Source organism: Erythrolamprus reginae, chromosome 3, assembly GCF_031021105.1.
Source record: "Erythrolamprus reginae isolate rEryReg1 chromosome 3, rEryReg1.hap1, whole genome shotgun sequence".
NCBI lineage: Eukaryota > Metazoa > Chordata > Lepidosauria > Squamata > Dipsadidae > Erythrolamprus > Erythrolamprus reginae.
In genome coordinates, this window is record NC_091952.1 from 83674123 (window position 1) to 83699389 (window position 25267).

General features: G+C 40.3%; 1 protein-coding gene across 4 annotated transcripts in view; it reads right to left on the reverse strand.

The window, feature by feature from the left end:
* DOCK7 (dedicator of cytokinesis 7) overlaps positions 1-25267 on the reverse strand; it is a 170803-nt gene that overhangs the window by 112848 nt on the left and 32688 nt on the right. For all 4 annotated transcript variants that reach the window (XM_070746052.1, XM_070746051.1, XM_070746050.1 and 1 more), the window contains exons 3-11: positions 23643-23818; positions 21321-21389; positions 20275-20404; positions 19875-20087; positions 17478-17563; positions 8587-8653; positions 7741-7890; positions 5805-5885; positions 2565-2730 (exon numbers count right to left, since the gene is read on the reverse strand). In XM_070746052.1, coding sequence (XP_070602153.1) covers positions 2565-2730; positions 5805-5885; positions 7741-7890; positions 8587-8653; positions 17478-17563; positions 19875-20087; positions 20275-20404; positions 21321-21389; positions 23643-23818 — 1138 coding nt within the window. The remainder of the gene's footprint in view (positions 1-2564; positions 2731-5804; positions 5886-7740; positions 7891-8586; positions 8654-17477; positions 17564-19874; positions 20088-20274; positions 20405-21320; positions 21390-23642; positions 23819-25267) is intronic.

Here is a 25267-nt window from a genome sequence, read left to right on the forward strand (position 1 = left end):
AATAAAATACCATCCAGCTAGTTGTCTTTGAGTTGAGGCAGCTGGAAGGAAGGGAGGGAGGGAGGGAGGCTTTAGTAAAAAGGTGAAAAAATGAAATGCAAGTTAATAAATATGTGTTGTGTAGCAACTCAATCCAAACTCTGTGACAGTCACAGAAATGCAACAGTAACTTATATTTTGAAGAAAAATAATTAGAGCGTTCCTGGACACCACTACATTATTATTATTATTAGATTTTTATTGTATGCATATATATAATAACAAATATGCCCAATACTTCTGCCTCCTATTTTCCCTGCAGCAAGAAACCAGTGAGATGAGCTGGGCTGAGAAAGTATGACTAACTCAAAGTCACCCAGCCAGAGTTCTTGCCTAAGGCAGAACTGAACTAACAATTTCCGGTTTCTAGGCCAGTGCCTTAACCACTTTCAAACTTAGCTCTCTGTTCTATGAAAGGAAGAGCTAATCTATTTCTGGAAGAGGTTGATATTCAGCAATATTTGCCCTTTTGGTCAACTTCCCTTTCAATCTCCCCCAACAGCTGTTTGTACTGGGCCCTAAACCTCTAAGCCTTTCATTAAGGCTTAAAAACTTGGCTGTGTTCCTGTGCCTCTGGTATTGAATGTTAAGGACCCAATTGGCTATATTGCTAACTGGCCAAGTACTGTATCTTGCTCCTTTAAAGCATTTAATCTGCTTTAATGGTTTTTTATATATATATTTTATTGGATTTTTTGAAACATAAAACAGACAAAAAACAAAGACAGAAAATAGACACAAAATTACAAAAGCATTTACATATTTAAAATAAGGTTGTTTTTACATTTATGTTTCTACATGTTCCCTTTTTACTTCACTTAGTTGTTTTGTTTTCATTTTCTCCATTTGTAGATTTTCACTTCATACGGTATAGTATTCATTCTCCTGTTTATTCTGCAATTCTAGTGTGATTTTATTCATTTTTGTGCATTATAATATTTTCCTAATCACCATTTGTTCTGTTGTTTTCTTTTTTCCAGTTTTGTACAAACTCAATCTTGCCACTGTGAGTATGTGGATTATTAAATATAATTTTGCCTTTTTATGTTACCCTCTAATGATTCCTAATATATTTCAGATTTAGATTCTAAATCGTAACTTAATATTTCTGTTAATCAATGGATGCTTCAATGTTTTTTATTGGTTTAAAATATTTTTAGTATTTTTAATTATGGTTTTTTTCCTTTTTGAATTGTAAGCCATCCGGTATCAATGACTGAATGGGCAGCTGCAGTAATAGATAAGTGGGTAGGTGGGTGGTGTTGTATATACTCCTGGTCAATTGGGAGGATGGTGAAGAGTTAGATGACTCTTATACAGATAGTGTTTATGAATTAGTGCCAGGCCCTGGGTTACAGGTATCAGAACAGTTGGGAGATCAGCCACAGGATGTTGCTATGAGTCCAGACTCCAGTGAAGAAGAGACAGACAATCGCTGGTTAAACCCTCACTTCAGAAGAGTTCAAAAACGCAAGGAGCAAGTGTTAGGGAAAAGATATTAAGGGGAGGAATAGGTTAATTACTGGAGTGATGTATTCGTCACATCAGGGTGCCAACGGGGAAGAAGGGCAGAGTTTTTCAATGTAAATCCATCATGGACGTGTGTTGTTTTGGCTCCGGAGTGAGTTAGCTTATTCTTTGTTATTTCACAGCTATTCCTGGTGCTTTTGAACTACGCTGTATAGACATAAATCTTAAGATAAGGGAGGATGCATGGAGGAATGTTTGTGTGCTCTAATTGCTAAAGATAAAGAGAGAGGAATGTGACTGTCTGTAATGCATTTTGAACATGGAGGAGAAGAGAATAGAGATGGAGTTTTTGTTTATGAAATCCAGCATTCAGTAAGCATTATTCCCAATGTAACTGAAGTTCTACCAGAATCCAGAACAGATGGGAAGAAGGAAATAAGGAAGGAAAGGAAGGAAGGAAGGAAGGAAGGAAGGAAGGAAGGAAGGAAGGAAGGAAGGAAGGAAGGAAGGAAGGGGCAACGAAATAGAATAAATTTGGATTAAGATAAGGACAGGGGAAGAATTATACGAACCAGGTGAAAAGTAAAAGAGAGAAGGGAAGCTCTGTTCAGACATTACAAACTCTACTCTCTTCTCAGGGAGCCTTGAATATGTTACCTACTTAGGTAATGAAATATCTTCAGGAAAGCAACCAAGCTCAGAGGGCACCAAGGACTCCACATTCCAAAAATATTAAAATTCACTAGACACTAAAACTTAATAGCTAACCTAGTTTTTTAGCAGCAAAATCTGCAGTCCTTTGCACCACTAATCCATTTGCTTGTTTTCAAGCAGCATATTCTACATTCTAAATATATACTATATATTTAGAATGTAGAATATATAAATTTCCACTATTAATGAAATGCTATTTTTAAAGTGATAGATAGTACATAACTCAAAACAAATATTGTGGCTAGTAAGCAAATGGTTTTTTAAAAGCAAGCAATTTCACATATTGTTTGTTTTCTTTGTTTGCTAAGACTTAATTTCTTGTAATATGTTTAGATATCTACCTCCAGTGGCAATTTCTACTTCGGCAGAATCCCTTTCCAAACTTCCAGCACTGCTGACTATGTTCATTAAATGGATAGCAGTCCATGCAAAAGGCATGCGATATTTGCCAAGCCTTTGGCAAAATTGTTCCGATTGGCTTTTCAGTTTGTCTAGCTTTTCCTTGTTCTGCAAAAACAAGCAAACAAACCCGTTCACACAATTGAAATATTTCTAAAACATTAATAGTTCTCTGCTAATTATAACATGTCAGTTCATGTTTAAAAATAGAAACTTGGCATATTTCTAAGAATTTTTTTTTCCATATATGGTAGGAAATAAAAAGGATTTTTTATATTGAAGAATTTGATTGTATAGACATTCCTCACATGAATTAAAGATTTTTCCTAATATTGTTTTAAGTAATGCAATGAACCTTTAAATGTGGTTTAAATATACATGGTGGAATTAAAAGGACTTGCCTCTAGTTGAAAGTGAAAATCATAGAATTTGCAATTAAGTCAGTAAAAGAACCTAAAAGAATTCCCAAAATATATCTCTAAATAATTACAAGTTACACTGTATCTACAAGAGAAAATATCTGTTGCAACCAAACAAAAGGAGACTGAAGCAAGATTATAAAAAAAGCAACTCAGACAGAGCTATTATTTATTTAGAATTCTTTCTAGGTTTATGCCAAGACATCAAAAGTATTCACAATATCTTATTTTTATTTTAATATTGGCAGCCCTCGACTTAAAACCATTCTGTTAGTGACCATTTGAAATTACAATAGCACTGAAAATAGTGACCTATGGCTGTTTTCACAATTACAATGCTGGGGATGCTGCAATGGTTGTAAATGTGAAATTTGGATTTGGATGCTTGGCAACTTGATTATATTTATGTCAGCTGCAGTGTCTCAGGGGGGTCACGTGATCATCTTTTGTGACCTTTTGACAAACAAAGTCAATAGGGAATCTAGATTAACTGAACAACTGCACTTAACAACTGTGGCAAGAAAAGTCATAAAATGAGGGCTTCCTGTATTTTTTTACAGAGCAGAATTTCAAACCATTATCTTGGTAGCTTTCCATTACATAGAAACATAGAAGACTGACGGCAGAAAAAGACTTCATGGTCCATCTAGTCTGCCCTTATACTATTTCCTGTATTTTATCTTACAATGGATATAAGTTTATCCCAGGCATGTTTAAATTCAGTTACTGTGGATTTATCTACCACGTCTGCTGGAAATTTGTTCCAAGGATCTACTACTCTTTCAGTGAAATAATATTTTCTCATGTTGCTTTTGATCTTGCCCCCAACTAACTTCAGATTGTGTCCCCTTGTTCTTGTGTTCACTTTCCTATTAAAAACACTTCCCTCCTGAACCTTATTTAACCCTTTAACATATTTAAATGTTTCAATCATGTCCCCCCTTTTCATTCTGTCCTCCAGACTATACAGATTGAGTTCATTAAGTCTTTCCTGATACGTTTTATGCTTAAGACCTTCCACCATTCTCGTAGCCTGTCTTTGGACCCGTTCAATTTTGTCAATATCTTTTTGTAGGTGAGGTCTCTCTGTTTAGAAGGCAAGCACTAAGTGGCAACAGCAAACCACCAATTTTCTTTTGAAGTGGAAGGATGGGGACATGATGCAAAGAGGCAAGAGCAGAAGTCAAGAGACGAGATTTCGGTTAGTCACATAGTGGCAAATCTAATTGAGCAATATGTCTAAATCCTCCCAAGAACTTACTCAAGCAAATTACTTATGAGAAGTTATACTCAATGGGTTTCAGAAGCAGAACAGGATAGATAAAAACTTTAGCAATTTTGGCATCTCCAAAAGGCTAAAATTCAAGGGGAATGGGAATTACGGCAAATTGCTTCACTTTGCACTATATCTCAGTAGAATGACTTGCAATTCATGATTTGTATCTCTTATTATTGCAATGCGCTCTACATGGGGCTACCCTTGAAGAATGTTTGGAGATTGCAAATAGTCCAGAATGCAGCCGTGCGAGCCGTTATGGGTGTACTTCAGTACACCCATATAACACCAACACTCCGCGGGTCGCCCTGGCTACCAATTAGTCTCCGGTCACAATTCAAGGTGTTAGTTATTACCTATAACCATAGGTTGGTTATTACCTATAAAGCCTTACATGACTAAGGATCAGACTATTTCCAGGACCGTTTCCTGCCACATACCTCCCAGACACCAATAAGATCTCACAGGGTTGGTGTTGGTATGTCTCTGTATAGCTAGGCTATGAGACTTTCGACAAACACCGAGCAGAGTATTTTAACAGAGCGTGGGTGTGTAATAAAGTCAAATAAACAAAGACACAGACTTAGTTATGCTTAATAAGTACTATTTACATATAGACAAAAAATAGAAACATTCCATAAGAAGCACTAAGCAAATACAAGATGATAAGCACTAAGCAAATACAATAACATACGCACTAAGCAAATACACTCCCCCCCATCAAGGCAAAGTAAAAATGACTGAGCAGAAATGAGCATCACAGCATCATTTGAGGGAAGGAGTACTGGCGCCCTCTTATGACAAACCAGCCTAGAATATTTAACAGTTAAAGTGATAGTACACGTTTAAAGTGATAGTACAAGTTTACAGTGGCAAACCCTAACAAACATGTACCCTGTACTAACAGTTGGCCTTCTCCAGATCTCGTCAACTAAGCAATGTAGGATGGCGGGAACGTGGGGGAGGGCCTTCTCTATGGTTGCCCTGGCTCTATGGAACCAACTCCCCCCCCCCCCCCGATGTTTGTACTACTCCCATCCTACTGGTCTTCCGAAAGGCAGTGAAGACCTGGCTGTGCTGGCAGGCCTGAGGGCTGTGAATGCCAAATTTTGTTGATTGGATAGGTATGTATGTCTCGTTGATTGGATTGCAGTGGGATATTATAGGATCTGTTCCAAGTCTTCTGAGAGGGGTGGCATACAAATCTAATAAATTATCATTAAATTATTATTTTTTATTGTTTTTATTATTTTAATGTTTTTAGTATTAATATTGACTTCTTTTCTTATTGTATTTTATTGTGTTTTACATTGTTGTAAGCTGCTCTGAGTCCCACAGGATTGGACAGCATGGAAGTCAAATAAATATATAAATAAATAAATAAATTATATGTGAACTGCTCCATTTTGTTTAATGGCTGTAGCAATCAGCTGTTAAGTGCAGGACACAATCTACATTTGGATGATTTTTTAAAAAAAAATACTTACCTTTGCAGCATCTGCTTCTTTCATAATCATATATGGCTCAGCACATTCCCCAATATCTCCTTGCTGTAGTACCTTTTCCAGCTACTCAAAGAAAAGGAGGCAGAAAGAAGGATTGGTAGGATATAGAATACATGTTTCATATGTACAATACAGGACTGAAGCTGAGCTTTCCATTCAATTACTCAATCCTACGGCTAGGAAGAGAAGTTCTTTCTTTTACGCACTAGTTATATAAGCCATAGCCACAAAGCTAAAAAAAAGCAGGTGCAGTCACATACTGTATGTACAAAGGAGGACAGAGCAATTTATTATCTCTCAATTGCCAATATGAGATTTCTAACTAAGGGAATAAAAAGGCCCTTCTTGAAGTCCCATCTGTTTAGATTTGCTTGCTAGGGACTCAAGTCTTTATAATATGACAATTCTCTAAAATTTCCTACTAGGAGATCAGCCTAATTAATACAACTTTTTTCCCCATTTGTTTGCTTAGCAGAGCTTATGCCCTTGGGCTACTGGAACACATTAATAAGAATTTAAGGCCTGGAATGATCAAGGAACACTTACAAAGTAGGGTAACCACAGGAGGAGAGGCAGGACAAAAAAAATCAACATTTAGGTAGTAGCTATACATGTATAATCTGCAGGCAAACCTCCTGCTGTATACAAAAATACGTCTACGAAAGCATGTGTAATTCCCGATACTGGAACGTAACATCTAAACATAGGGTCAGGACTATTACCTGTACAGTAGAACCCCGACTTACGAGACTAATTGGTTCCGGAAGGAGGCTCGTAAGTCGGAACGCTCGTATGACGAAACATTGTTTCCCATAGGAAACAATGTAAAGTCAATTAATCCGTGCAACAACAAAAAAACCCGCTGCCGCCGAACGCGGAAGTTAGCGTTCAGAAACAGCTGCGAAGCAGCGCGCGTGTTTTAAAACCTCAGAGACGGCCTGGGGGGCTCGGGGGGAAGCCCCCGAGCCCCCCAGGCTGGCTGCCACATTTTAAAACACGCGCGCCGCTTCGCAGCTGTCTGCTGAATCCGGAACGCTAACTTCCGCGTTCGGATTCAGCAGAGAGCTGCGAAGCAGCGCGCGTGTTTTAAAACCTCAGAGCCGGCCTGGGGGGCTTGGGGGGAAGCCCCCGAGCCCCCCAGGCTGGCTGCCACGTTTTAAAACACGCGCGCCGCTTTGCAGCTGTCTGCTGAATCCGAACGCGGAAGTTAGCGTTCCGGATTCAGCAGAGAGCTGCGAAGCGGCGCGCGTGTTTTAAAAGGTTGCAGCCGGCCTGGGGGGCTTGCCAGCACCCCCTCAAGCCCCCCAGGCCGGCTGCAACCTTTTAAAACACGCGGGATACGAGCGCCAAGGAGCTGTCTCCTGAAGCCGAAAGCGGAAGTTAGTGTTCGGCTTCAGGAGACAGCTCCTTGGCGCTCGTATCCCGAATGTGAGCTCGGGAGGCGAACAAAAATGTCGCTCCCCTCCCAGCTCTTATCTCGAGTAGCTCGTAAGTAGAGCTGCTCGTATGTCGAGGTTCCACTGTACTATCACTCACATATCTGGGTGGGTGTCTTCTTGAACGGGACTCGCTATGAGCTGCACAGGCCACTGGCAGGCCACAACACAGGATTTATTTCCTTTTAAGAATGTTATGTATACAGCATGTATGATTTTATATATACTAAGTCTGTTTGGCTCGGCTGTTTCTTAAAAAAAATAGTTTCTCCAACTACCCCTTGTATATTTTTCCTTACTTATATAAAAGGAAATGATTACTTATGAACAATATTCAGGTCTTATGAAATTATATAGCCCATCAGACTTTTAAATGACTTTCATCTTTAATTTTTGAATATTTGTGTATTGGGTAGCTATATTTTCAAACGTTATCATCACATAAAATATTCTCTTTTTGAACTAGAGAAGAAAAATCATACCTTTATTACCAGGAAGACATCTTGGGAAGGGTATGTAATACTAAAGATGGCTGAACGAGCCAAAGTGGTTATGGCCGCAGGGGGAACGTGAGGTCGCAACATGCTTTTCATTTGTTCAGAGTTTAAATCAAAGTAAAAGTTCTCTGAAATCTTTAAAAAAAAGAAGCTAGCTAATTGGATGTTATTAATTAGACAAATAAATATTCTTCACCTAATATAAACATTTTAAAGTATCAGAACAGTTCATAATATAACTACTTCTTTCACCTCTAGAGATGGCAGTAACTCAAGATACTTTTTATATTTTCACATAGTTTTATGCCATTTAAGACTGCACAAGGCTCAGATTAGGAGCGCAAAATGTGATTTGGAATGTGCATATGTATGCATACCTGTCAAGCACACCTTAAACCAAAAATGGTTTAATTGATCCTAGGCAAACAGGGACTTTTGGATTAAAGCTAACTGCTGTTCATACATTTGCTAGAGTCACTTGTGACACAGTTTGGGCTACAATACAGTGACATTTCTGTTATTTCTCAAATGGACTATCTTTTCCATTTTTTATTTGTTGATGTAATTCTTATATCATGATTGCAAACAAAGGACATGCAACATTACAAGTGCTGAGCATAGAAGCATTACTATCTCATATAGCAGGGGTCCCTAAACTTGGTAACTTTAAGACTTGAGGACTTTAACTCTCAGAATTCTCCAGCCAGCACAACTGGCTGGAGAATTCTGGGAACTGAAATCCCCAAGTTTTAAAGTTGCCAAGTGTGAAGACTTCTGTCATATAGTGTACTGCATAAAAGTTCCATACAGAGCAGGTAAGTCTCAACTCACCTTCTTCTTTTCTTTAACATCGTATAATGCCAGACTTGCAAAAATGGGCTCTATTTCAATTTCAAACCTTCCAAGTAAAGAAAAAGATGAATTACAACCAGAGTAGCAACTTCATTACACTCCACTATATCAAGAGTGGGTTCTAACTTACTTCACTGCCAGTTCGCTTACTCTCGCACAGCATGGCTGTGCTTCATAAGCACATGTGCGCTTTGCGCGTGCGTGCATACGCAGTTGTAAAAAATCCAAAACCACCATCACCACCCCAAAAAAAACCCAATATACTGACATGTGCATAGTGCCGGAAACTTGGCTTTTGCACATGGGCAGAAGAAAAAAGCCATTAAAAATTTGTGGGAATTTTTTAAAAAAAATCTGAAAAAATAAAATAAAAGATGGCACCGAGTGAACCAGTTCCATGATGTCATTGTGACATCACCAGTGGTTTGCTACCAGTTCTGGCAAACCGTTCCGAACCGGGAGGAATCCATATCTGCACTATATATACCTCACAGGCACACGGAGAGATACTTAACTAGGATTAGGATTGATTACAATGATTCTATTACAGTGGTACCTCTACTTACGAACTTAATTCGTTCTGTGACCAGGTTCTTAAGTAGAAAAGTTTGTAAGAAGAAGCAATTTTTCCCATAGGAATCAATCTAAAAGCAAATAATGCATGCAATTGGGAAAACCACAGGGAAGGTGAAGGCCCTCTTTCCTCCAAGGAGATTCCTAGAGAGGCCGATGGATGCTTCTCCCCACCTTTTCCGGCCCTGTTTCCTCCCAGGAGATTCCTAGAGAGGCCCCAAGGAGGCTTCTCCCTGCCTTTTCCGGTTACAGTTTCGGAGGCTCGGGTTTGTAAGTAGAAAATGGTTCTTGAGAAGAGGCAAAAAAATCTTGAACACACGGTTCTTATCTAGAAAAGTTCATAAGGAAAGGTGTTCTTAGGTAGAGGTACCACTGTATATGACTTTAATAGTCTAACACTCGTAGCATTGCTTAAGATAGGGGGTCCCCAATCCCTGGTCCATGGACCAGCACTGGGACACAGCATGCCAGAAAACAGGCCCCACAAACAAATGAAGCCCCATTCACAGGATACTGTCAACAAGTAAAATCAGACCCCTACTGGTCAATGGAAAAATATCTCTCCATGGAACCAATCCCTGTTGCCCAAAAAGGTGGGGGCCGCTGGCTAAAGCATTCAAGTACCTCAAGATATTTCACCTAGATGCATACAATAACAATCAAATAAAAGCTTTGACCACAAATGCAAGGATAGTAAGATATTGAATAAGATACAATCAAATATCTCTGAATGCTGCTTTATATCCATAAAGTTCCCGCAATACATCAACCCAAGAAAAAGAATGAGGTGTTCAAGGGCATAATCGTCTATTGATTGTGCAACTGCACATTTTTTCATAGTCTATTTTTAACACTGGATTCAACCAACTCCTACACAATCCATTTGATCTCAGCTAAAAACCTGAGAAGGAACAAGTCTTTCATATTGTATATTTTGCTGTTACCTTGGAATTAGAGCCTGTTTTATTTTATTTTTATATGGTTGTATTACTAACTAATTAATAAATGTTCTATCCATTTATATAATCCTAGCACACGCTATAAATGTTACAAACATAAATGACTGATCTCTATGAATTTCAAAAACATTTTCATAAGTAGAAAACCAAAGCTTCCTTTTGTGAAGCTTCAAAAAAAAAAGTGTAATAATTTGCCTTCCCCAGTTGGCATAGAAAGATTCTACACTAAAGATTTTTGACCAAAGCAAAAAATAAAGCTTTTTGCTATAGCTACTTTTTTGTAGATAGTGTGACTGTATACTTGCGTACAATCATCTCCATCAGAAATAAGTTTTACTAAGGATTAAAATTAGTGGGAACTTTAAATCTTTGCAGTCCAAACTGAAGCTGTTATCCAATTTTTTCCAAAGTACACCAAGAATCATAAGAAAACAAATAATGGTATGCAATTGCAACTTGGAAAAAAACAGCTTTTGCCACAGCTCAGGATGTCATGTTAAAGTTTAAATTCTTTGTTCAACACAGTGAACATATTCATATATATAAATAGCATGCCCAGGCCCACACTGACTGAGAAAAACATACGATCAATATAACTGCAATTGGCATAATTTTCCCCCATACATTTAATAATTTCTCCCTTTCGCCATGTTAAAGCTCAATGACAGTTGTTGAAACTGTCATTGAAACTATTGTTGTTGTTGAAACTGTCAACAAGGTGGGGGAGCAACAATCAAAGTTTTGGGGCAACATTTTTGGCGCTAGAAACTCAGGGAAGGAAACTGAGCCCTTGTAGAAGGAACAAAGGCATCTATTTCACCACACAGCTCAGGCGCAACATGAAAATACCCTACTGTTCTAAATTACTAGCGATGTTTTAAGCCTTTGTTTACTTGAAGATTTTCTCTCTTATTTCCTGATTCTATTTATCCTACAGCTCACTTAACAAAGATAAAAAGCGCTCTTGGTTTCCCAGAACATGAATCTAAGTAGGTACTTGACAACAGCCGTATTCATTTACAAAACAAAACAAAACTTATTAGTGATTCCGCTCATCATCTGTGTCTCCCATTCTTGTAAATGATAAATTGAGATTTCTTCTGACTTTGTCGTTCCTACAACAATATACCAGGGTGGCATATGTTAAAAACTTCCAGACTTTCATTATCTGGTGAATTAATATATTTAAAGTGGAGGTTCCCCAGCTTTCCACATACTTAGCATTTGTTACTAGGCTGACTGAGTCAAATTTGAGTTTTACATTTGTCACATTTGTGGATCTCAGCCTTTCATGTCTTAATTCCCATCATTCAGTCCACCAAAGCACATGAGTCCCCTTTTGGGAAACTTAACAAAATTCTGACTGCTTCTGGAACATCAGTACAAAATACTCAGGAGTTTTTATGTAAAATATCCGTTCTGGAGTCTAACAACAATAGAGCTCAGCAAAGGGCAAATTGATATAACTGTTCCCTCTAAGCCAGAGTTCCCCAACCGCCGGTCCGCAGACCGGGACCGGGCCGTTGGGGTTTTCCAGCCGGTCCGCGGCGCCGCTGCCCTCCCGGCAGAGGACATTATGCAGGACAGGGTGGGGCGTCGGGCAGGGCGGGGAGAATCAGGAGGCTCCTTTGGCGGCTGGGGGCTGCCTGGCTTTGTGATTTTGGCTGGGGGGGAGTTAGGAAGGTCCTACTTCTCCCCCCCCCAGCCAAAAACTCAAAGCCTATCTGCTGGATACGGGCGATGAGCGGGACGAGCGGCGCCGAAGCCGGTGGCTGTGGCAGCTGCTGCAAGAGGCTTCCGCGCCGCTCTGTCCCACTCATCGCCCGTATCCAGCAGATAGGCTTTGAATTTTTGGCTGAGGGGGGGGAGAAGTAGGACCTTCCTAACTCCCCCCCCCAGCCAAAATCACAAAGCCAGGCAGCCCCCAGCCGCGAGGTGCCCCCTCCCCTCCCATGGAGCCCTGCCCTGTTTGGTGCCCGCTGGCCGGGCAACGGCCTCCCTCCCTCCCTGCCTCGTGTTTGCAGAGCTCCGCCGGGCAAAGTTCGGACGCCTTCCGGGCGCACGCACACATCCACACCTCCACCCCCTCGGGAGGAATTCGCCCCCTGCCCAGAATTGGCCAGCCCAGCAACGCTGCCCTGCTCCCTTCGGAGGTGCGGAGAGGGTGGGGAGAGGAATTTAACCCCGAAAGTGGCCGGGGTTGCGCAGAAATTCCCCCAATCTTCACGCTGGTTTCGGGCCAGGGAAGAGGGGGCCGTGTTTACCTGGCTGATTCGGGGATGAGAGACCACCAGGAGCTCCGCAAGGCTGCGTGACTTGGATTGGGAAGTCCGAAAAAGACCCCCGGGATGGGTGAGTGGAGGGAGAGGGAGAAAGAGAGAGGGAGAGGGGGGAGAAAGAGAGAGAAAGAGATAGCAAGAGAGGGAGAGAGAGAAAGAGATAGGGAGAGAGGGGGGGAGAGAAAGAGATAGCAAGAGAGGGAGAGAGAGAAAGAGAGAGGGAGAGAGGGGGGAGAGAGAGAGAAAGAGAGGGAGAGGGAGAAAGAGAGAGGGAGAGAGGGGGAGAGAGAGAGAAAGAGAGAGAGGGAGAGAGAGAAAGAGAGAGGGAGAGGGGGGAGAGATAGCAAGAGAGGGAGAGAGGGAAAGAGGGGGGAGAGAGGGGGGAGAGAAAGAGAGAGGGAGAGAGAGAGAGGAGATAAAGGAAGAGGAGAGATAGAAAGAAAGAGAGAGAAAGAAAGAGGGATAGAAAGAGAGTGAGAGATGCTCAGTGAGCCTTTCTTTGAAGTTGCCTTTCTTTCTTTCTTTTTCTTTCTTTCTTTCTCTCTTTCTTTTGCTGTCTTGCTCTCTTGCTCTTTCATTCTTTTTTTCTCTCTTGCTTTCTTTCTTTCTCTTGCTTTCTCTCCTTCCATTTCTTTCATTCCCCCTCTCTATTTTTATTTCTCTTTCATTCTCTTTCTTTCTTGCTTGCTTTCTTTCTTGCTCTTTTTCTTTCTCTCTTTTACCTTCCCTTCCTCTATTTCTTCTTTTCTTTCTCCTTCCTACCTTCTTCCCTCCTTCCCTTCCTTCAGTCTTTCCTCTCTTACTCTCCCCTTTCATAAGTTTCCTTGCTTCCTTCCTCTGTTCCTGTCCCTTCCCCCTTTCTTTCTTTCTTTCTTTCTTTCTTTCCTTCCTTTCCTCCCTCCATTTCTTGCTTTCCTTTTCCTTCCTCCCTTCTTTCCTCCCTCATTCCCTTCTTTCACTCCTTCCTCTCTTACTCTCCCCTTTCACCCCTCCCCAAAGAAGGTAAATTTCATACATAATTGGTATGTCGCAAAATAAAGTAGTTTTAAAATGGTGGGGAGGGGGGCCCCCAGACACTTAGGCTGTATGGGGCGCCAAAATTCCTGATGGCGGCCCTGGCTCCACCCCTCCATAACCCCACCCCCATATGACCAAAGCCCCCCCACCCCCACCACCGGGCCATGGAAAACTGGTCTAGCTTAAAGCCGGTCCCTGGTGCAAAAAAGGTTGGGGACCTCTGCTCTAAGCTGTGTGCGGCTGCGCGCGTGCACCCCAAAACATCACCCACCCCCCGCACACCCTTGTGACTCTTGATTTAAAGCATATGGTAAAAGCACTTAAATAATAACAGAGGGAAAAAAACCCAGCCCTCACCTGTTTTTATTAATAGTTATGTTTTTTGTTTTGCTGGTTGTTTTAGTTTTAATAGTAATGGATTTTGCTTTTTTTAAATTATTAATTTATTTTAATAAAAAAGAAGGGATTTTTTTTCTTATTTATTTATGTATGTATGTATGTATGTATGTATGTATTTATGTATTTATTTATTTATTTATGTACAGTGATCCCTCGAGTTTCGCGATCTCGATCTTCGCGAAACGCTATATCGCGATTTTTCCACCCGATGACGTCACTCTCTTCCTTCCTTTCTCATCTTTCTTTCTCTCTCTCTTTCTCTATCTTGCTTCTTCCTCTCTCACACTCTCTTCCTCCCTCTCTCATCTCTTTCTTTCCTTTTCTCTCTTTCTTTATCTCTCCCCCTCTTGCTGGCGGGCGGCGGGCGGCGGGCGGGCGGGCGCATCAGCGAGGAGCCGGGGTTTTCCCTTTGCGTGGGTGGCAGGGAAACCCCGATCTTCGTCTGCTCGCTGCTGCTGCAGGCAGACAGGCGGCGGACAAGCAGCGGGCGGACAAGCGAGGCGGCGGACAAGCGGCGGGCGGACAAGCGGCGGGCAGGCAAGCGGCGGACAAGCGGCGGGCGGACAAACGGCGGGCAGGCAGGCGGCGGACAAGCGGCGGGCGGACAAGCAGCGGACAAGCGGCGGGCGGACAAGCGGCGGGCGCAGCAGCAGCGAGGAGCCGAAGATCGGGGTTTCCCCTTTGCGTGGGTGGCGGGGAAACCCGGATCTTCGGCTCCTCGCTGCTGCGGCGCTGCTGAGCAGATCAGCTGCTGGGCGGCGGAAGGAACCTTCCCTGGGTCTTCCCAGGTGCGGAAGTAAAAACACCATCTGCACATGCGCGGCCATGGAAAAAAAGGGCGCGCATGCGCAGATGGTGTTTTTACTTCCGCACCACTATATTGCGAAAAATCGAGTATCGCAAGGGGTCTTGGAACGTAACCCTCACGATACTCGAGGGATCACTGTATTTATTTATTTTTTATTTCTTTTTCTATGCAGCCCAGGCCCAAGGGGACTGCCGCTCAGACACTATACTTTTCTGCCCACACCAGAAAAAAATTAGAGGGAACATTGATTGATATACGACTTTGTTGCATGTGTACGACTTCATGCTGTAGGTTCTTATGGAACACTGTAACAGAAAAATGTTCAGAATTAGCTGAATTAATGCCAGGACTTTAGTTTCCCTCTAGGATGGGGTGGGCAACTCTGGCCCCTTTACAACCTGTGGACTTCAACTCCCAGCTGACTCAGGAATTCTTAAGTCCACAGCTCGAACAGAGGACAGAGATGTGCAACCCTGCAAGTTAAGTCCCACTTGCGTCTCAGTTTCAAAAGCTCCAGTAACTGGTGCTCCCTAACAAGAAATGTTGACAGAACTAAGGACAGGCAAGATGAATAAAGTCATGCGGAAAATCAGTTTTGTGCTTTATTTCTCTAAGGGAATAGCAGTAAAATTTTACCTCCTGTTATTAGAGAAAAGTTATAGGCAATGAACCAACTACAGATAACCCTCTGTTCTGGAGCTCCACTTCATTAAACTTGTTTAACAAGTTTCCTGCCTCCCTGGTGTATGCTTTGCTGGCTGCCTCAAGGCTCAAGGTTTAAAAGAGAGTTTGGATTTCTGAGCCTCAGCTTGCCTTAAAGTGGTGCCTTTTGGAAGCAATGGATTGCAACTTCCAGAATTCCTAACCAGCATGGAAATTAGCATTGCTGCATGAATAACAGGGTAGTTTAACCCACCTGTTCACAATTGTATTGGAGCTGATTTACTCCAACCAGCAAATTCTATGTATTAGTTACATAGTTACATAGTTACAGAACTGCAGAAAAAGCAATTGCTGCCAACCTGCCTTCCATTGAGGACCTGCATACTCCATGAGTCAAAAAGAGGGCGGGGAAAATATTTACTGACCCCTCACATCCTGGACACAGTTTCAACTCCTACCGTCAAAACGTTGCTACAGAGCACTGCACACCAAGACAACTAGACACAAGAACAGTTTTTTTCCGAACGCTATCACTTTACTAAACAAATAATTTCTTCAACACTGTCAGACTTTCTACTAAATCTGCACTTCTATTCTACTAGTTTTTCTCATCATTCCTATCACTCATTTCCTCCCATGTTGCCTGTATGACTGTAACTTGTTACTTATATCCTAAGATTTTTATTAATATTGCTTCTTCATTGCTTATTTGACCCCTATGGCAATCATTGAGTGTCGTACCACATGATTCTTGACAAATGTATGTTTTATTTTATGTACGCTGAGAGCATATGCACCAAGACAAATTCCTTGTGTGTCCAATCACACTTGGGCCAATAAAATTCTATTCTATTCTATTCTATATTCTAGGCTTCTGTTCACCATTCCTAATCTCTTTCCTGGGTTTCTTCTTATTTTTATTTATTTAATTTGCATCCTGCCTTTATTATTTTTACAAATAACTCAAGATGGTGAATATACCCAACACACCTCCCTCTTCCTATTTTCTCCACAACCATCACCCTGCGAGGTAGGTTGGATTGAGAGAGAGTGACTGGGCCAAAGTCACCAAGCTGGCTTTCCTAACTAAGGTGGGATGATTGAACTCATGGCTTCCAGAATTTTAGCCTTGTGCCTTAATTACTAGACCAAAAAAACCAAGTCTTCATTGCATAGTTTTGAGTTTTAATGTTATGGGAAAACAAGTTCTCTTTTTCTATTTTCTCCACGCATGGCATCATAAATCTCCAACTTGTATTTCAGTTTACATTTTCGTTACATTTACATTTCTCCAGAAGAAGAAATATACCTCAGCTACTCTTTTTTGGAAAGAGGCAGGAAGAGATAGAAGTAATTGCAAGTAAGGTGCATATTATTCATAGTTGTATTAGTTGTGAATATGAAACAGTGAGGCAGGTCATTCCCTTGAGCTGCACTATTTAATAGTGCCTCCATTATTTAAATGCTATTTGGAAAACGTGGAAATTGTATGTTTGTGGGAAAACAGTGGAGCTGGCAATCTTAGTTTGACACAATGAATATTATGTACATGTCTGTGTGTCTGTGTATATGTGTGTCCATGTGTCTGTCCTATGTTAGAAACATAGAAACATAGAAGACTGATGGCAGAAAAAGACCTCATGGTCCATCTAGTCTGCCCTTATACTATTTCCTGTATTTTATCTTACAATGGATATATGTTTATCCCAGGCATGTTTAAATTCAGTTACTGTGGATTTACCAACCACGTCTGCTGGAAGTTTGTTCCAAGGATCTACTACTCTTTCAGTAAAATAATATTTTCTCATGTTGCTTTTGATCTTTCCCCCAACTAATTTCAGATTGTGTCCCCTTGTTCTTGTGTTCACTTTCCTATTAAAAACACTTCCCTCCTGAACCTTATTTAACCCTTTAAGATATTTAAATGTTTCAATCATGTCCCCCCTTTTCCTTCTGTCCTCCAGACTATACAGATTGAGTTCATGAAGTCTTTCCTGATAAGTTTTATTCTTGTAGCCCGTCTTTGGACCCGTTCAATTTTGTCAATATCTTTTTGTATCCTCCCCCCCCCTCTCCACAATCATCTTAAATTCAGAGTGGCTTCTAATAGATGGAGGGGAAAATCCAACATTTAAAAAAAAAAAAACTCAAGCTGGCCAACGTAATACTTACTTTAGAGACAAACACTTGACAAGAAGCCTTTGACCAAAGTGCTCTTTGGGGATTTCCGGAATGCCAAGCCTTTCTATGGGCTCCTCCTAAAATTGGGTGCAAACCCAGGAAGGAAGGAATGCATCACTTTGAGAAACAAAGCATAGCATCAAATGACTAAAACCAAAATGCAGGACAGATTCCCATCCATCCCTTTCTAAAGCATAAGTTTAATTTCCAAATTGATCAACTGGCAGCAACTAATACTAATAGTACATAGAGAGGCTTAATTTCAGTGGACTGTAAATGTAGATTTCCTTGTCTATGGAGATTCTCAGTCAACCAGGCCATGGTTGTACCAAAGGTGCTTTTTCAAAAGGCAACTGAGACTTTGTTTTTCCTTGAAGACATTTTGCTTCTCATCCAACAAGCTTCTTTAGTTCTCTGTAGATCTGCGTATGTAATGCAAGGCATTCTGGATTAACCTCAATGAAAACTTTCCCGCTGCGAAAGTGTCACCATCTGCCTCCTTAAACCAAACAGAAATGTCTCCCCCGCCCCCTCCACCATCTTTGGGTCTCTCTGCATCTAGTTGTGATGCACACAGAAGGTGGCAGAGAAGTTGGCATGAGTGGAGCACCACTGGAAAATCCTGCTCCAGGTACTTTTCATGCCAGATAAAATTGCAAAGGAGGAAAGCGAAGCAGTAAGATCAAAGCAACATGGCTGCTTCACTTCTCTCTGCCAAACAAAAGGGTTGCTTTGCTTAGGACCTTCAATAAGAATATAGTCAATCTAAAACCCTTTTAAAAATGCCCTGAGAATCAATATTTAAAAGGATTATATTGTCATTACTGTTTCTTCAAACAAAGTTATAATAATCCCATAAAACAAACCAAGGTGGTATGTGGCTAAGTACTTGTTCTTTTATACTTGGCAAAGGTTGCTGATTATTAGCCAAGAACTACCACACCAAAACCTGCATTGTGATGGAATGTGGTGGAGCAAGCAAACATTAGCATTTGTTTTAGAGCACAGGTCAAAACATCAAGTATATGGAAGAAAGGAACATATGGGCAATTCACGCTATTGGACTATGTTTGTCAACTCAGTAATAACTCCAGCTGAGAATTTATTCTCAGACACAAAATGTCATATTAATATAATAATAATTTATTTAATAATTTATTAGATTTGTATGCCGCCCCTCTCCGCAGACTCGGGGCGGCTCACAACAATAATAATAACAGTGTACAATGTAACAAATCTAATATTAAAAGAAAGCATCTAAAAACCCATCATTTAAAAAACCATACAACACAAGCATACCATACATAAACTATGTAAGCCTCGGGGAGATGTCTCAATTCCCCCATGCCTGGCGATATAGGTGGGTCTTGAGCAATTTACGAAAGGCAAGGAGGTTGGGGGAAGTTCTGATCTCTGGGGGGGAGTTGATTCTAGAGGGCCGGGGCCACCACAGAGAAGGCTTTTTCCCTGGGGCCCACCAGATGACATTGTTTAGTCGATGGGACCCGGAGAAGGCCAACTCTGTGGGACCTTATCGGCTGCTGGGATTCGTGCGGCAGAAGATGATCCTGGAGATATTCTGGGATATATTAATATGACATCTTTTCCTTGTGTATATTTTTAAATTTTTGGACTTATTTATGAAATTCACAGCTGTGCATTTATCTACTAGTAAAAAGAAAACGTTTAATATCTTTCTACAAAAATGCCAAACATATAAACAAAAATTATGTGTCCACAGCATGAACTAGTATGAATCAGGGTGGATAAAAATCAATTTTTTAAATCAAATAAATTGCATTCATTAAATTTGAAACAGGTTTTTTCAATTTAAAATGGATTTTTAAAAGATTTTTATCAAATTTAATAAAATGCTTTTGAAGTATAAAAAAATCTATTTAAAGATAGTTTTCTATTTAAGAAAACTTTTATAATTATAAGACATATAATTATAAATATATAATTAAAAATGATAAAACCTTAATAATTTAGTTTATTCAGCATGAAATGGAGTTTAGTTATGTAGCATGAGGCTGTATATTCTGCAATATTTGGACAGTCGTTGAATCAACGGCGAGCCAGAGGAGGCGCTACTGTGGGACAGAGATGACAGTTGGTCTTTAAAAATATGATTTAAATCGAGTTGATTTAAATCAAGCCTTTTTACTAGTGATTTAAATCGTGGTTTAAATCGACTTGATTTAAATCAAATCCACCCTGGTATGAATTAACTCAAAATATTTTTTTCATTCATTCATTCAGTTTTGATTGATTGGTCACCCGTCTTACAATAGAGTAACCCTGGTTGGTTTACAGTCATAAAAGTATGTGTATACATATAGAATTAAAACATGAATAAGAGTCAAACATCAAGTATCTGAACCGTACCTCATCAGGTGCCGGATGCAAAGCAAAAAGCTCCTTGTGTCTGTTGGATTTCCTTTGTTCATCATTTTGGTGATCAATTTCTTCATTTGGGGTCCGATCCAGAAGATTAGGGAGCAAAGCATCGGGAAGGGAATTTTTCAAGTCAAAAATACTGCAGGCCCAGCTACCTCGTGGTGTATCATCTATTGACATGGACCGTCTTTTCAGATCATCCTAATGATAAATCGAATAGAGGAGGATTGAATTCTTGAGTTCTTGGAATTATCTGAGCTTCGTTGTCCTTTACAAGAAAAGTCAGAGAGCAGCAAGGATCCAACAAATCATACACAGTTTGAAAAAGAAATCACAGCCATGAAAACCCTAGCAAATAATCTTAATGAAGTAAACCAAGCAATATTACTTGTTCATCCTGGTAACTGTTTCCATCTGGAGCTTCATCAGACTCAAATATCTGTTTGGGCAAGCCCTTTTGCCTCTCTTTTTGCTTATCCAAGGTGTTGGGATTGAATCCAGTCCCTAGTTTGTGATACCTATTCAAAAGCAAAGAAAAACAAATTAAATTACAGCCCTGCCTCACCTCAGAAAAAGAAGAGAAAGCCCAAGTTATTGACTCTTGAAAGCTTAATCCCGTCATCAGAAATGATTTTCAATAGTCAAAATAATATTTGTTAGTAGGAGATACTAGAAGCTGCTACTTTGGGTATAAGAAAGTTCAACTGTTTTCACTAAAGTGCATTTAGAATTGTAATCCTCCATTTTTATAGTTTCTTTGTTCCAATAAGCAATTACTGCTAACAAATATAATCACATCTGTATTATGTAATACATGTGAATACTCACCAATTAATTCTAATAAATTATGATATGAAAATCAACTGAGAGAAAGGGATAAGTAATTTATTGCAGATTTTAGGTGTTTTGACTGCTATAGCAATACAACATTCTGAATTGCTTTGTACATTCTGAATTTAATAGAGAGGTGCATTTCATATTCTCTTCTACAAGCAGTAGATATTTCCATCGTCATACAGAATGTAGTTAAATACAAGTTAATATTTCCCTTGAAATACTGGAAATATGTCCTCACGGGTCATATCTAATATATTCAGATAGAGTGCAATTATCATAAAAATACAAATTTCTTCAGCACAATTAAGCTGAAGAAATAATATATGCTGATAAGAAATTCCAATTTTCTGTTTCAGTTCCAAACGCTTAGCTTTTACTCTTTCTGTGTTGGTTCTATTTATCTTCCTCCACAAGTCTTGGCATTTCAATGCATAAAATTCCTGTCGGTTTTTTAAAGAATTTTTTTTTTTATTACTGAAAATGATAATTAGTGGTGTCTGCTTGACAGTGTTTTAAAAGCAGCCCTCCATTTTTATAGATAATGGCCACTGTTACATCCTTTTGCACAACTGTGTTTATTTAAATACAAACACTTACTTTCTATTCACAATAGCCCAGTCTTCTGTATAACTTCTTACACAGTCTCTAACATGGGGATCCATTTCACTGCAAATGAAAGAGATAAATAAGAAAAAGGTATGACTATTTTTTTCCAGACCACAAAGATCCCAAAAATCTTATTTCTAGTTGGCCAACAAATCTAAATAGTCTCCACCGTACAAACGTGTATCTTTTCTTTTCAATTTAATTTATGTCCCATTTCCAAATATATCCATTCGAATAAGTTTTTTTCCAGCCCTAAGTCTTTGCAGGCTTGTTTTCTTTGCTACTCCCTCCAAAGATTTTTTTGCAGCCCTAACCAGTATTGTACATACTCTTGGTCAGTCGGAGGATGATGAAGAAATTGAGGACTCTGATACAGATAGTGTTTATGAATTAGTGGTGGGCCCGGGGTTACAGGTAGTAGAACAGGTGGGAGGCCAGCCACAGGATGTGGCTATGAGTCCAGAATCTAGCGAGGAAGAATCAGACCTTCAATGGGTCAATCCTAAATTCAGAAGGGTCCAAAAACGTAAAGAACAGGTTTTTGGAAGAAGATATTGAGGGGAGGAATGGGTTAAATACTGTAGTGATGTATTTGGTATGTCAGGGGGTCAGTGGGGAAGAAGGGTGGAGTTTCAAAATGAAAGGTTTTTTCCGTTCAGCTTCCAAGCAAGCAAATGCTATTTTACAGTCATTTCTGCTGTTCGTGAATCATGTTGTGAGTAAATAAATCTTGTTAAACGGAGAAGACTAGGAGGAATGTATGAGGAATGCAATTAAGAAAGATAAGGAGGAGGAAGAGAAATGTGGCAGAATGAACTGTAGTGAATACGAAAGGGAAGAGAAATAAAAACTGAGTTTCTTTGTTTATGAAATAATGCATTTAGTAAGAGTTATTTGTAATAGATAAAGTTCTACCAGAAACCAGAACAACCAGGGGATAAAACAATGTGCTGAAGCTGACTAGACTAAGGACGTTAGCCAGATGAATAGGTACATTTCCCCCTCCCCAATTTTCCTCCTCCAAAACTAAGGTGCCTCTTATACCCTGAAAAATACAGTACATAATACATTGGTACTTTGATACTCATCATTAATTGGTTCCAGGAAGAGTTATGAGTGTCAAAAACAATGAGCACCCCAAAAACGTTTGTATAAAGAATAATGTATTGAGTCACGAGGCAGCCAACACCAACAAGTTCTAGCTTGTATGTTGAGTACCAAGCAAATGATAAGTACCCGGACAAAATTAGATGAATTTCAAAGCAATGGAGTACCAGCATACTACTGTATATATAAATCTGAAATACAGTGATCTCTCGATTAGCGCGGGGGTTACGTTCCAAGACCTCCCGCGCTAACCGATTTCCGCGTTATAGTGGTGCGGAAGTAAAAAACACCATCTACGCATGCGCGCCATTTTTTTTCATGGCCGCACATGCGCAGATGGTGGAGTTTGCGTGTGGGCGGCGGGGAAGACCAAGGGAAGGTTCCTTCAGCCGCCCAACAGCTGATCTGCTCCGCAGCGCGGAAGCAGCGAGGAGCCGAAGATGGGGTAAAGGCAAAGGGGAAACCCCATCTTCGGCTCCTCGCTGCTGCCGCGCTGCGGAGCGGATCAGGTGTTGGGCGGCTGAAGGAACCTTCCCTTGGTCTTCCCGCCGCCCAGGCAAAGGGGAAACCCCAAGATCGCTTGCCGCTTGCCGCTTGCCGTATTGCAGCTTGGAGCCTTGCTTCGCCTCCTTCGCTGCAATACGGCAAGCGGCAAGCGATCTTGGGGTTTCCCCTTTGCCTGGGCGGCGCTGGGGCCATGCGGAGCCGATCATCTAGGGGGGCGTGGACCGGCAAGGTGCCCTCCGCTCTCTCTCTTTCTCTCCCTGTTACCGGTGTGGTATAAGAGAGAGAAAGAAAGAGAAAGGAGGGCGACTTGCCAGTCCACGCCCCCCTGGATGAGCGGCCCCGCATGGCCCCAGCGCCGGACTCCGCCGTTGCCTCCGCCCTTGTTCGGCTCTGCAGCTGAGAGGCCACGTCCACCCCCTCCTTGGTGTCCCCGGCACCCAGCGTCCCCACGCCGCCTCCACCTCCCGGTAATGCGCCCGACCTCTGCCTCTCTCTTTCTCTCTCATATACCACGCCGGCAACAGGGAGAGAAAGAGAGAGAGAACTAGCGCGGACTTATTTTTTAATTAATATTTTTTGAAAAACCGCGTTGCAGTGTTTCGCGCTAATCGAGATCGTGCTAATCGAGGGATCACTGTATACATACAGTACATGGGTATCTGTGTGTGATCTAGGTACATTTTTCTCTATGTGCCTTACCTTTCCTCTGGTACAGCTGACACCAATGTTCTGCATTCTCGAGGGCTGTAGATTACTTCAGTATCATCAGAAGGAAATTCAAACAAGTCTCTCATAGGGCCGGAATCCACTGTAAGTGGATGTGTAAGAAGGTAATCTTCCAAATCCACTGGATCCACAGGCTCAGTAAGAGGTACCTATTAAGAATGAAAGAGATGCAAAATGCTCAGGGATTAGATAAAATTTTATTTGGCCCAGAAGAAGAAATGATTTCAAAATTATACAATTTCCAATTACAATTCAAATTAGAGGAAGAAGTAATTAAGGAAACAATTAATGGGCAGAAAATTTTGGGTATGCAATATATTTAGTAGAATGGGGAAAACATAGGAGATAAATTATAAATTGACTCTGGTGACATCTTATAAGGAAAATATATACAAAATATTCTACCGCTAGCATTTCCCTTTGGCATGGTTGGCAAAAATGTTTCCAAAGGTATCATTGAAATGCTGGAAGTGCAAGAAAGAGCAAGGAACCTATTATCATATCTGGTGGACCTGCCCCCAAATTAAAATATTTTGGAATAAAATAAGAAATTGATTGGAAGAAAACATAACAGGCGATTGGTTTGAAGCCGGAACTGGGTTTTGGGGGGAATTTTTAGAGAAAAGTTTTAAAAAGAGGACTGTTGCTTAATACTCCACATAATCACCACCATGAGGACTTCCAGAGCTGGAAAAATGATACCATCCCCACATCCTCAATGGTTATTAGAAAAATTCTGGATGCGTAAATTAACAATGGAGATTCAGAAATGAAACATACAGAATTTTATGACACTTGGAAAAATTGGTATAAAATTGGTTAAATCGCAACCAAAAATTTCAAATTTGGTTATAAAAGGTGAGCTATAAAGAAATAGCAAATGTTCTCAATCTTGCATCCTATTTATATAATTAGAGGTGCATTTAATTAAAACAGGAAAAATAGATGTTGAATATATAGTAGGAGACACAATCCATTGAACATAGAACTGGATAAATAATGGTGATCGTTTAAATTAAAATAGTAATATTGTGAATTGTAAATATATTTGGAAATGAAATAGCTATAAAAGTGGTTAGCTTTTACCATGGTTGTTTGTTTTTTATGTATTTTTGTATGTCGTGTTTTTAGGTTTTTTTTAACTAGAAAACCTAATAAAGATTTTTTTTTAAAAAAATAAAATAAAAATGAAAGAGATGGGGAAAAAGAAAAGAAAATGACCAGGTTTTAAGATACACATTTGTTTTTTTCCCTACTGCTTACTGGGTCTTTTCCTGCATATAAGCATGATGTAGAATGTAGAATTAAATATGAATATTTTAATACTATATTTGAACTTCCTTCCAGGCACCTGCTACATTATTGGGAGAGAGAAAAAATTGTAATGTAACACACTTAACACCCCACCCTGCCAGCCTTTCGGAAAACTCAATCCTTGCAAACTTTAGTTATTGTCTCCCTGATATTGCGTCGGAGTGTTCTTTAAAAGTACTGGTAATCCTCAACGTACAACAGCTCACTTAGTGACTGTTCACTAACTTTTTCACAGTTATGACCTTTGTAGCATCCCCATGATCATATGATCAAAATTCAGATGC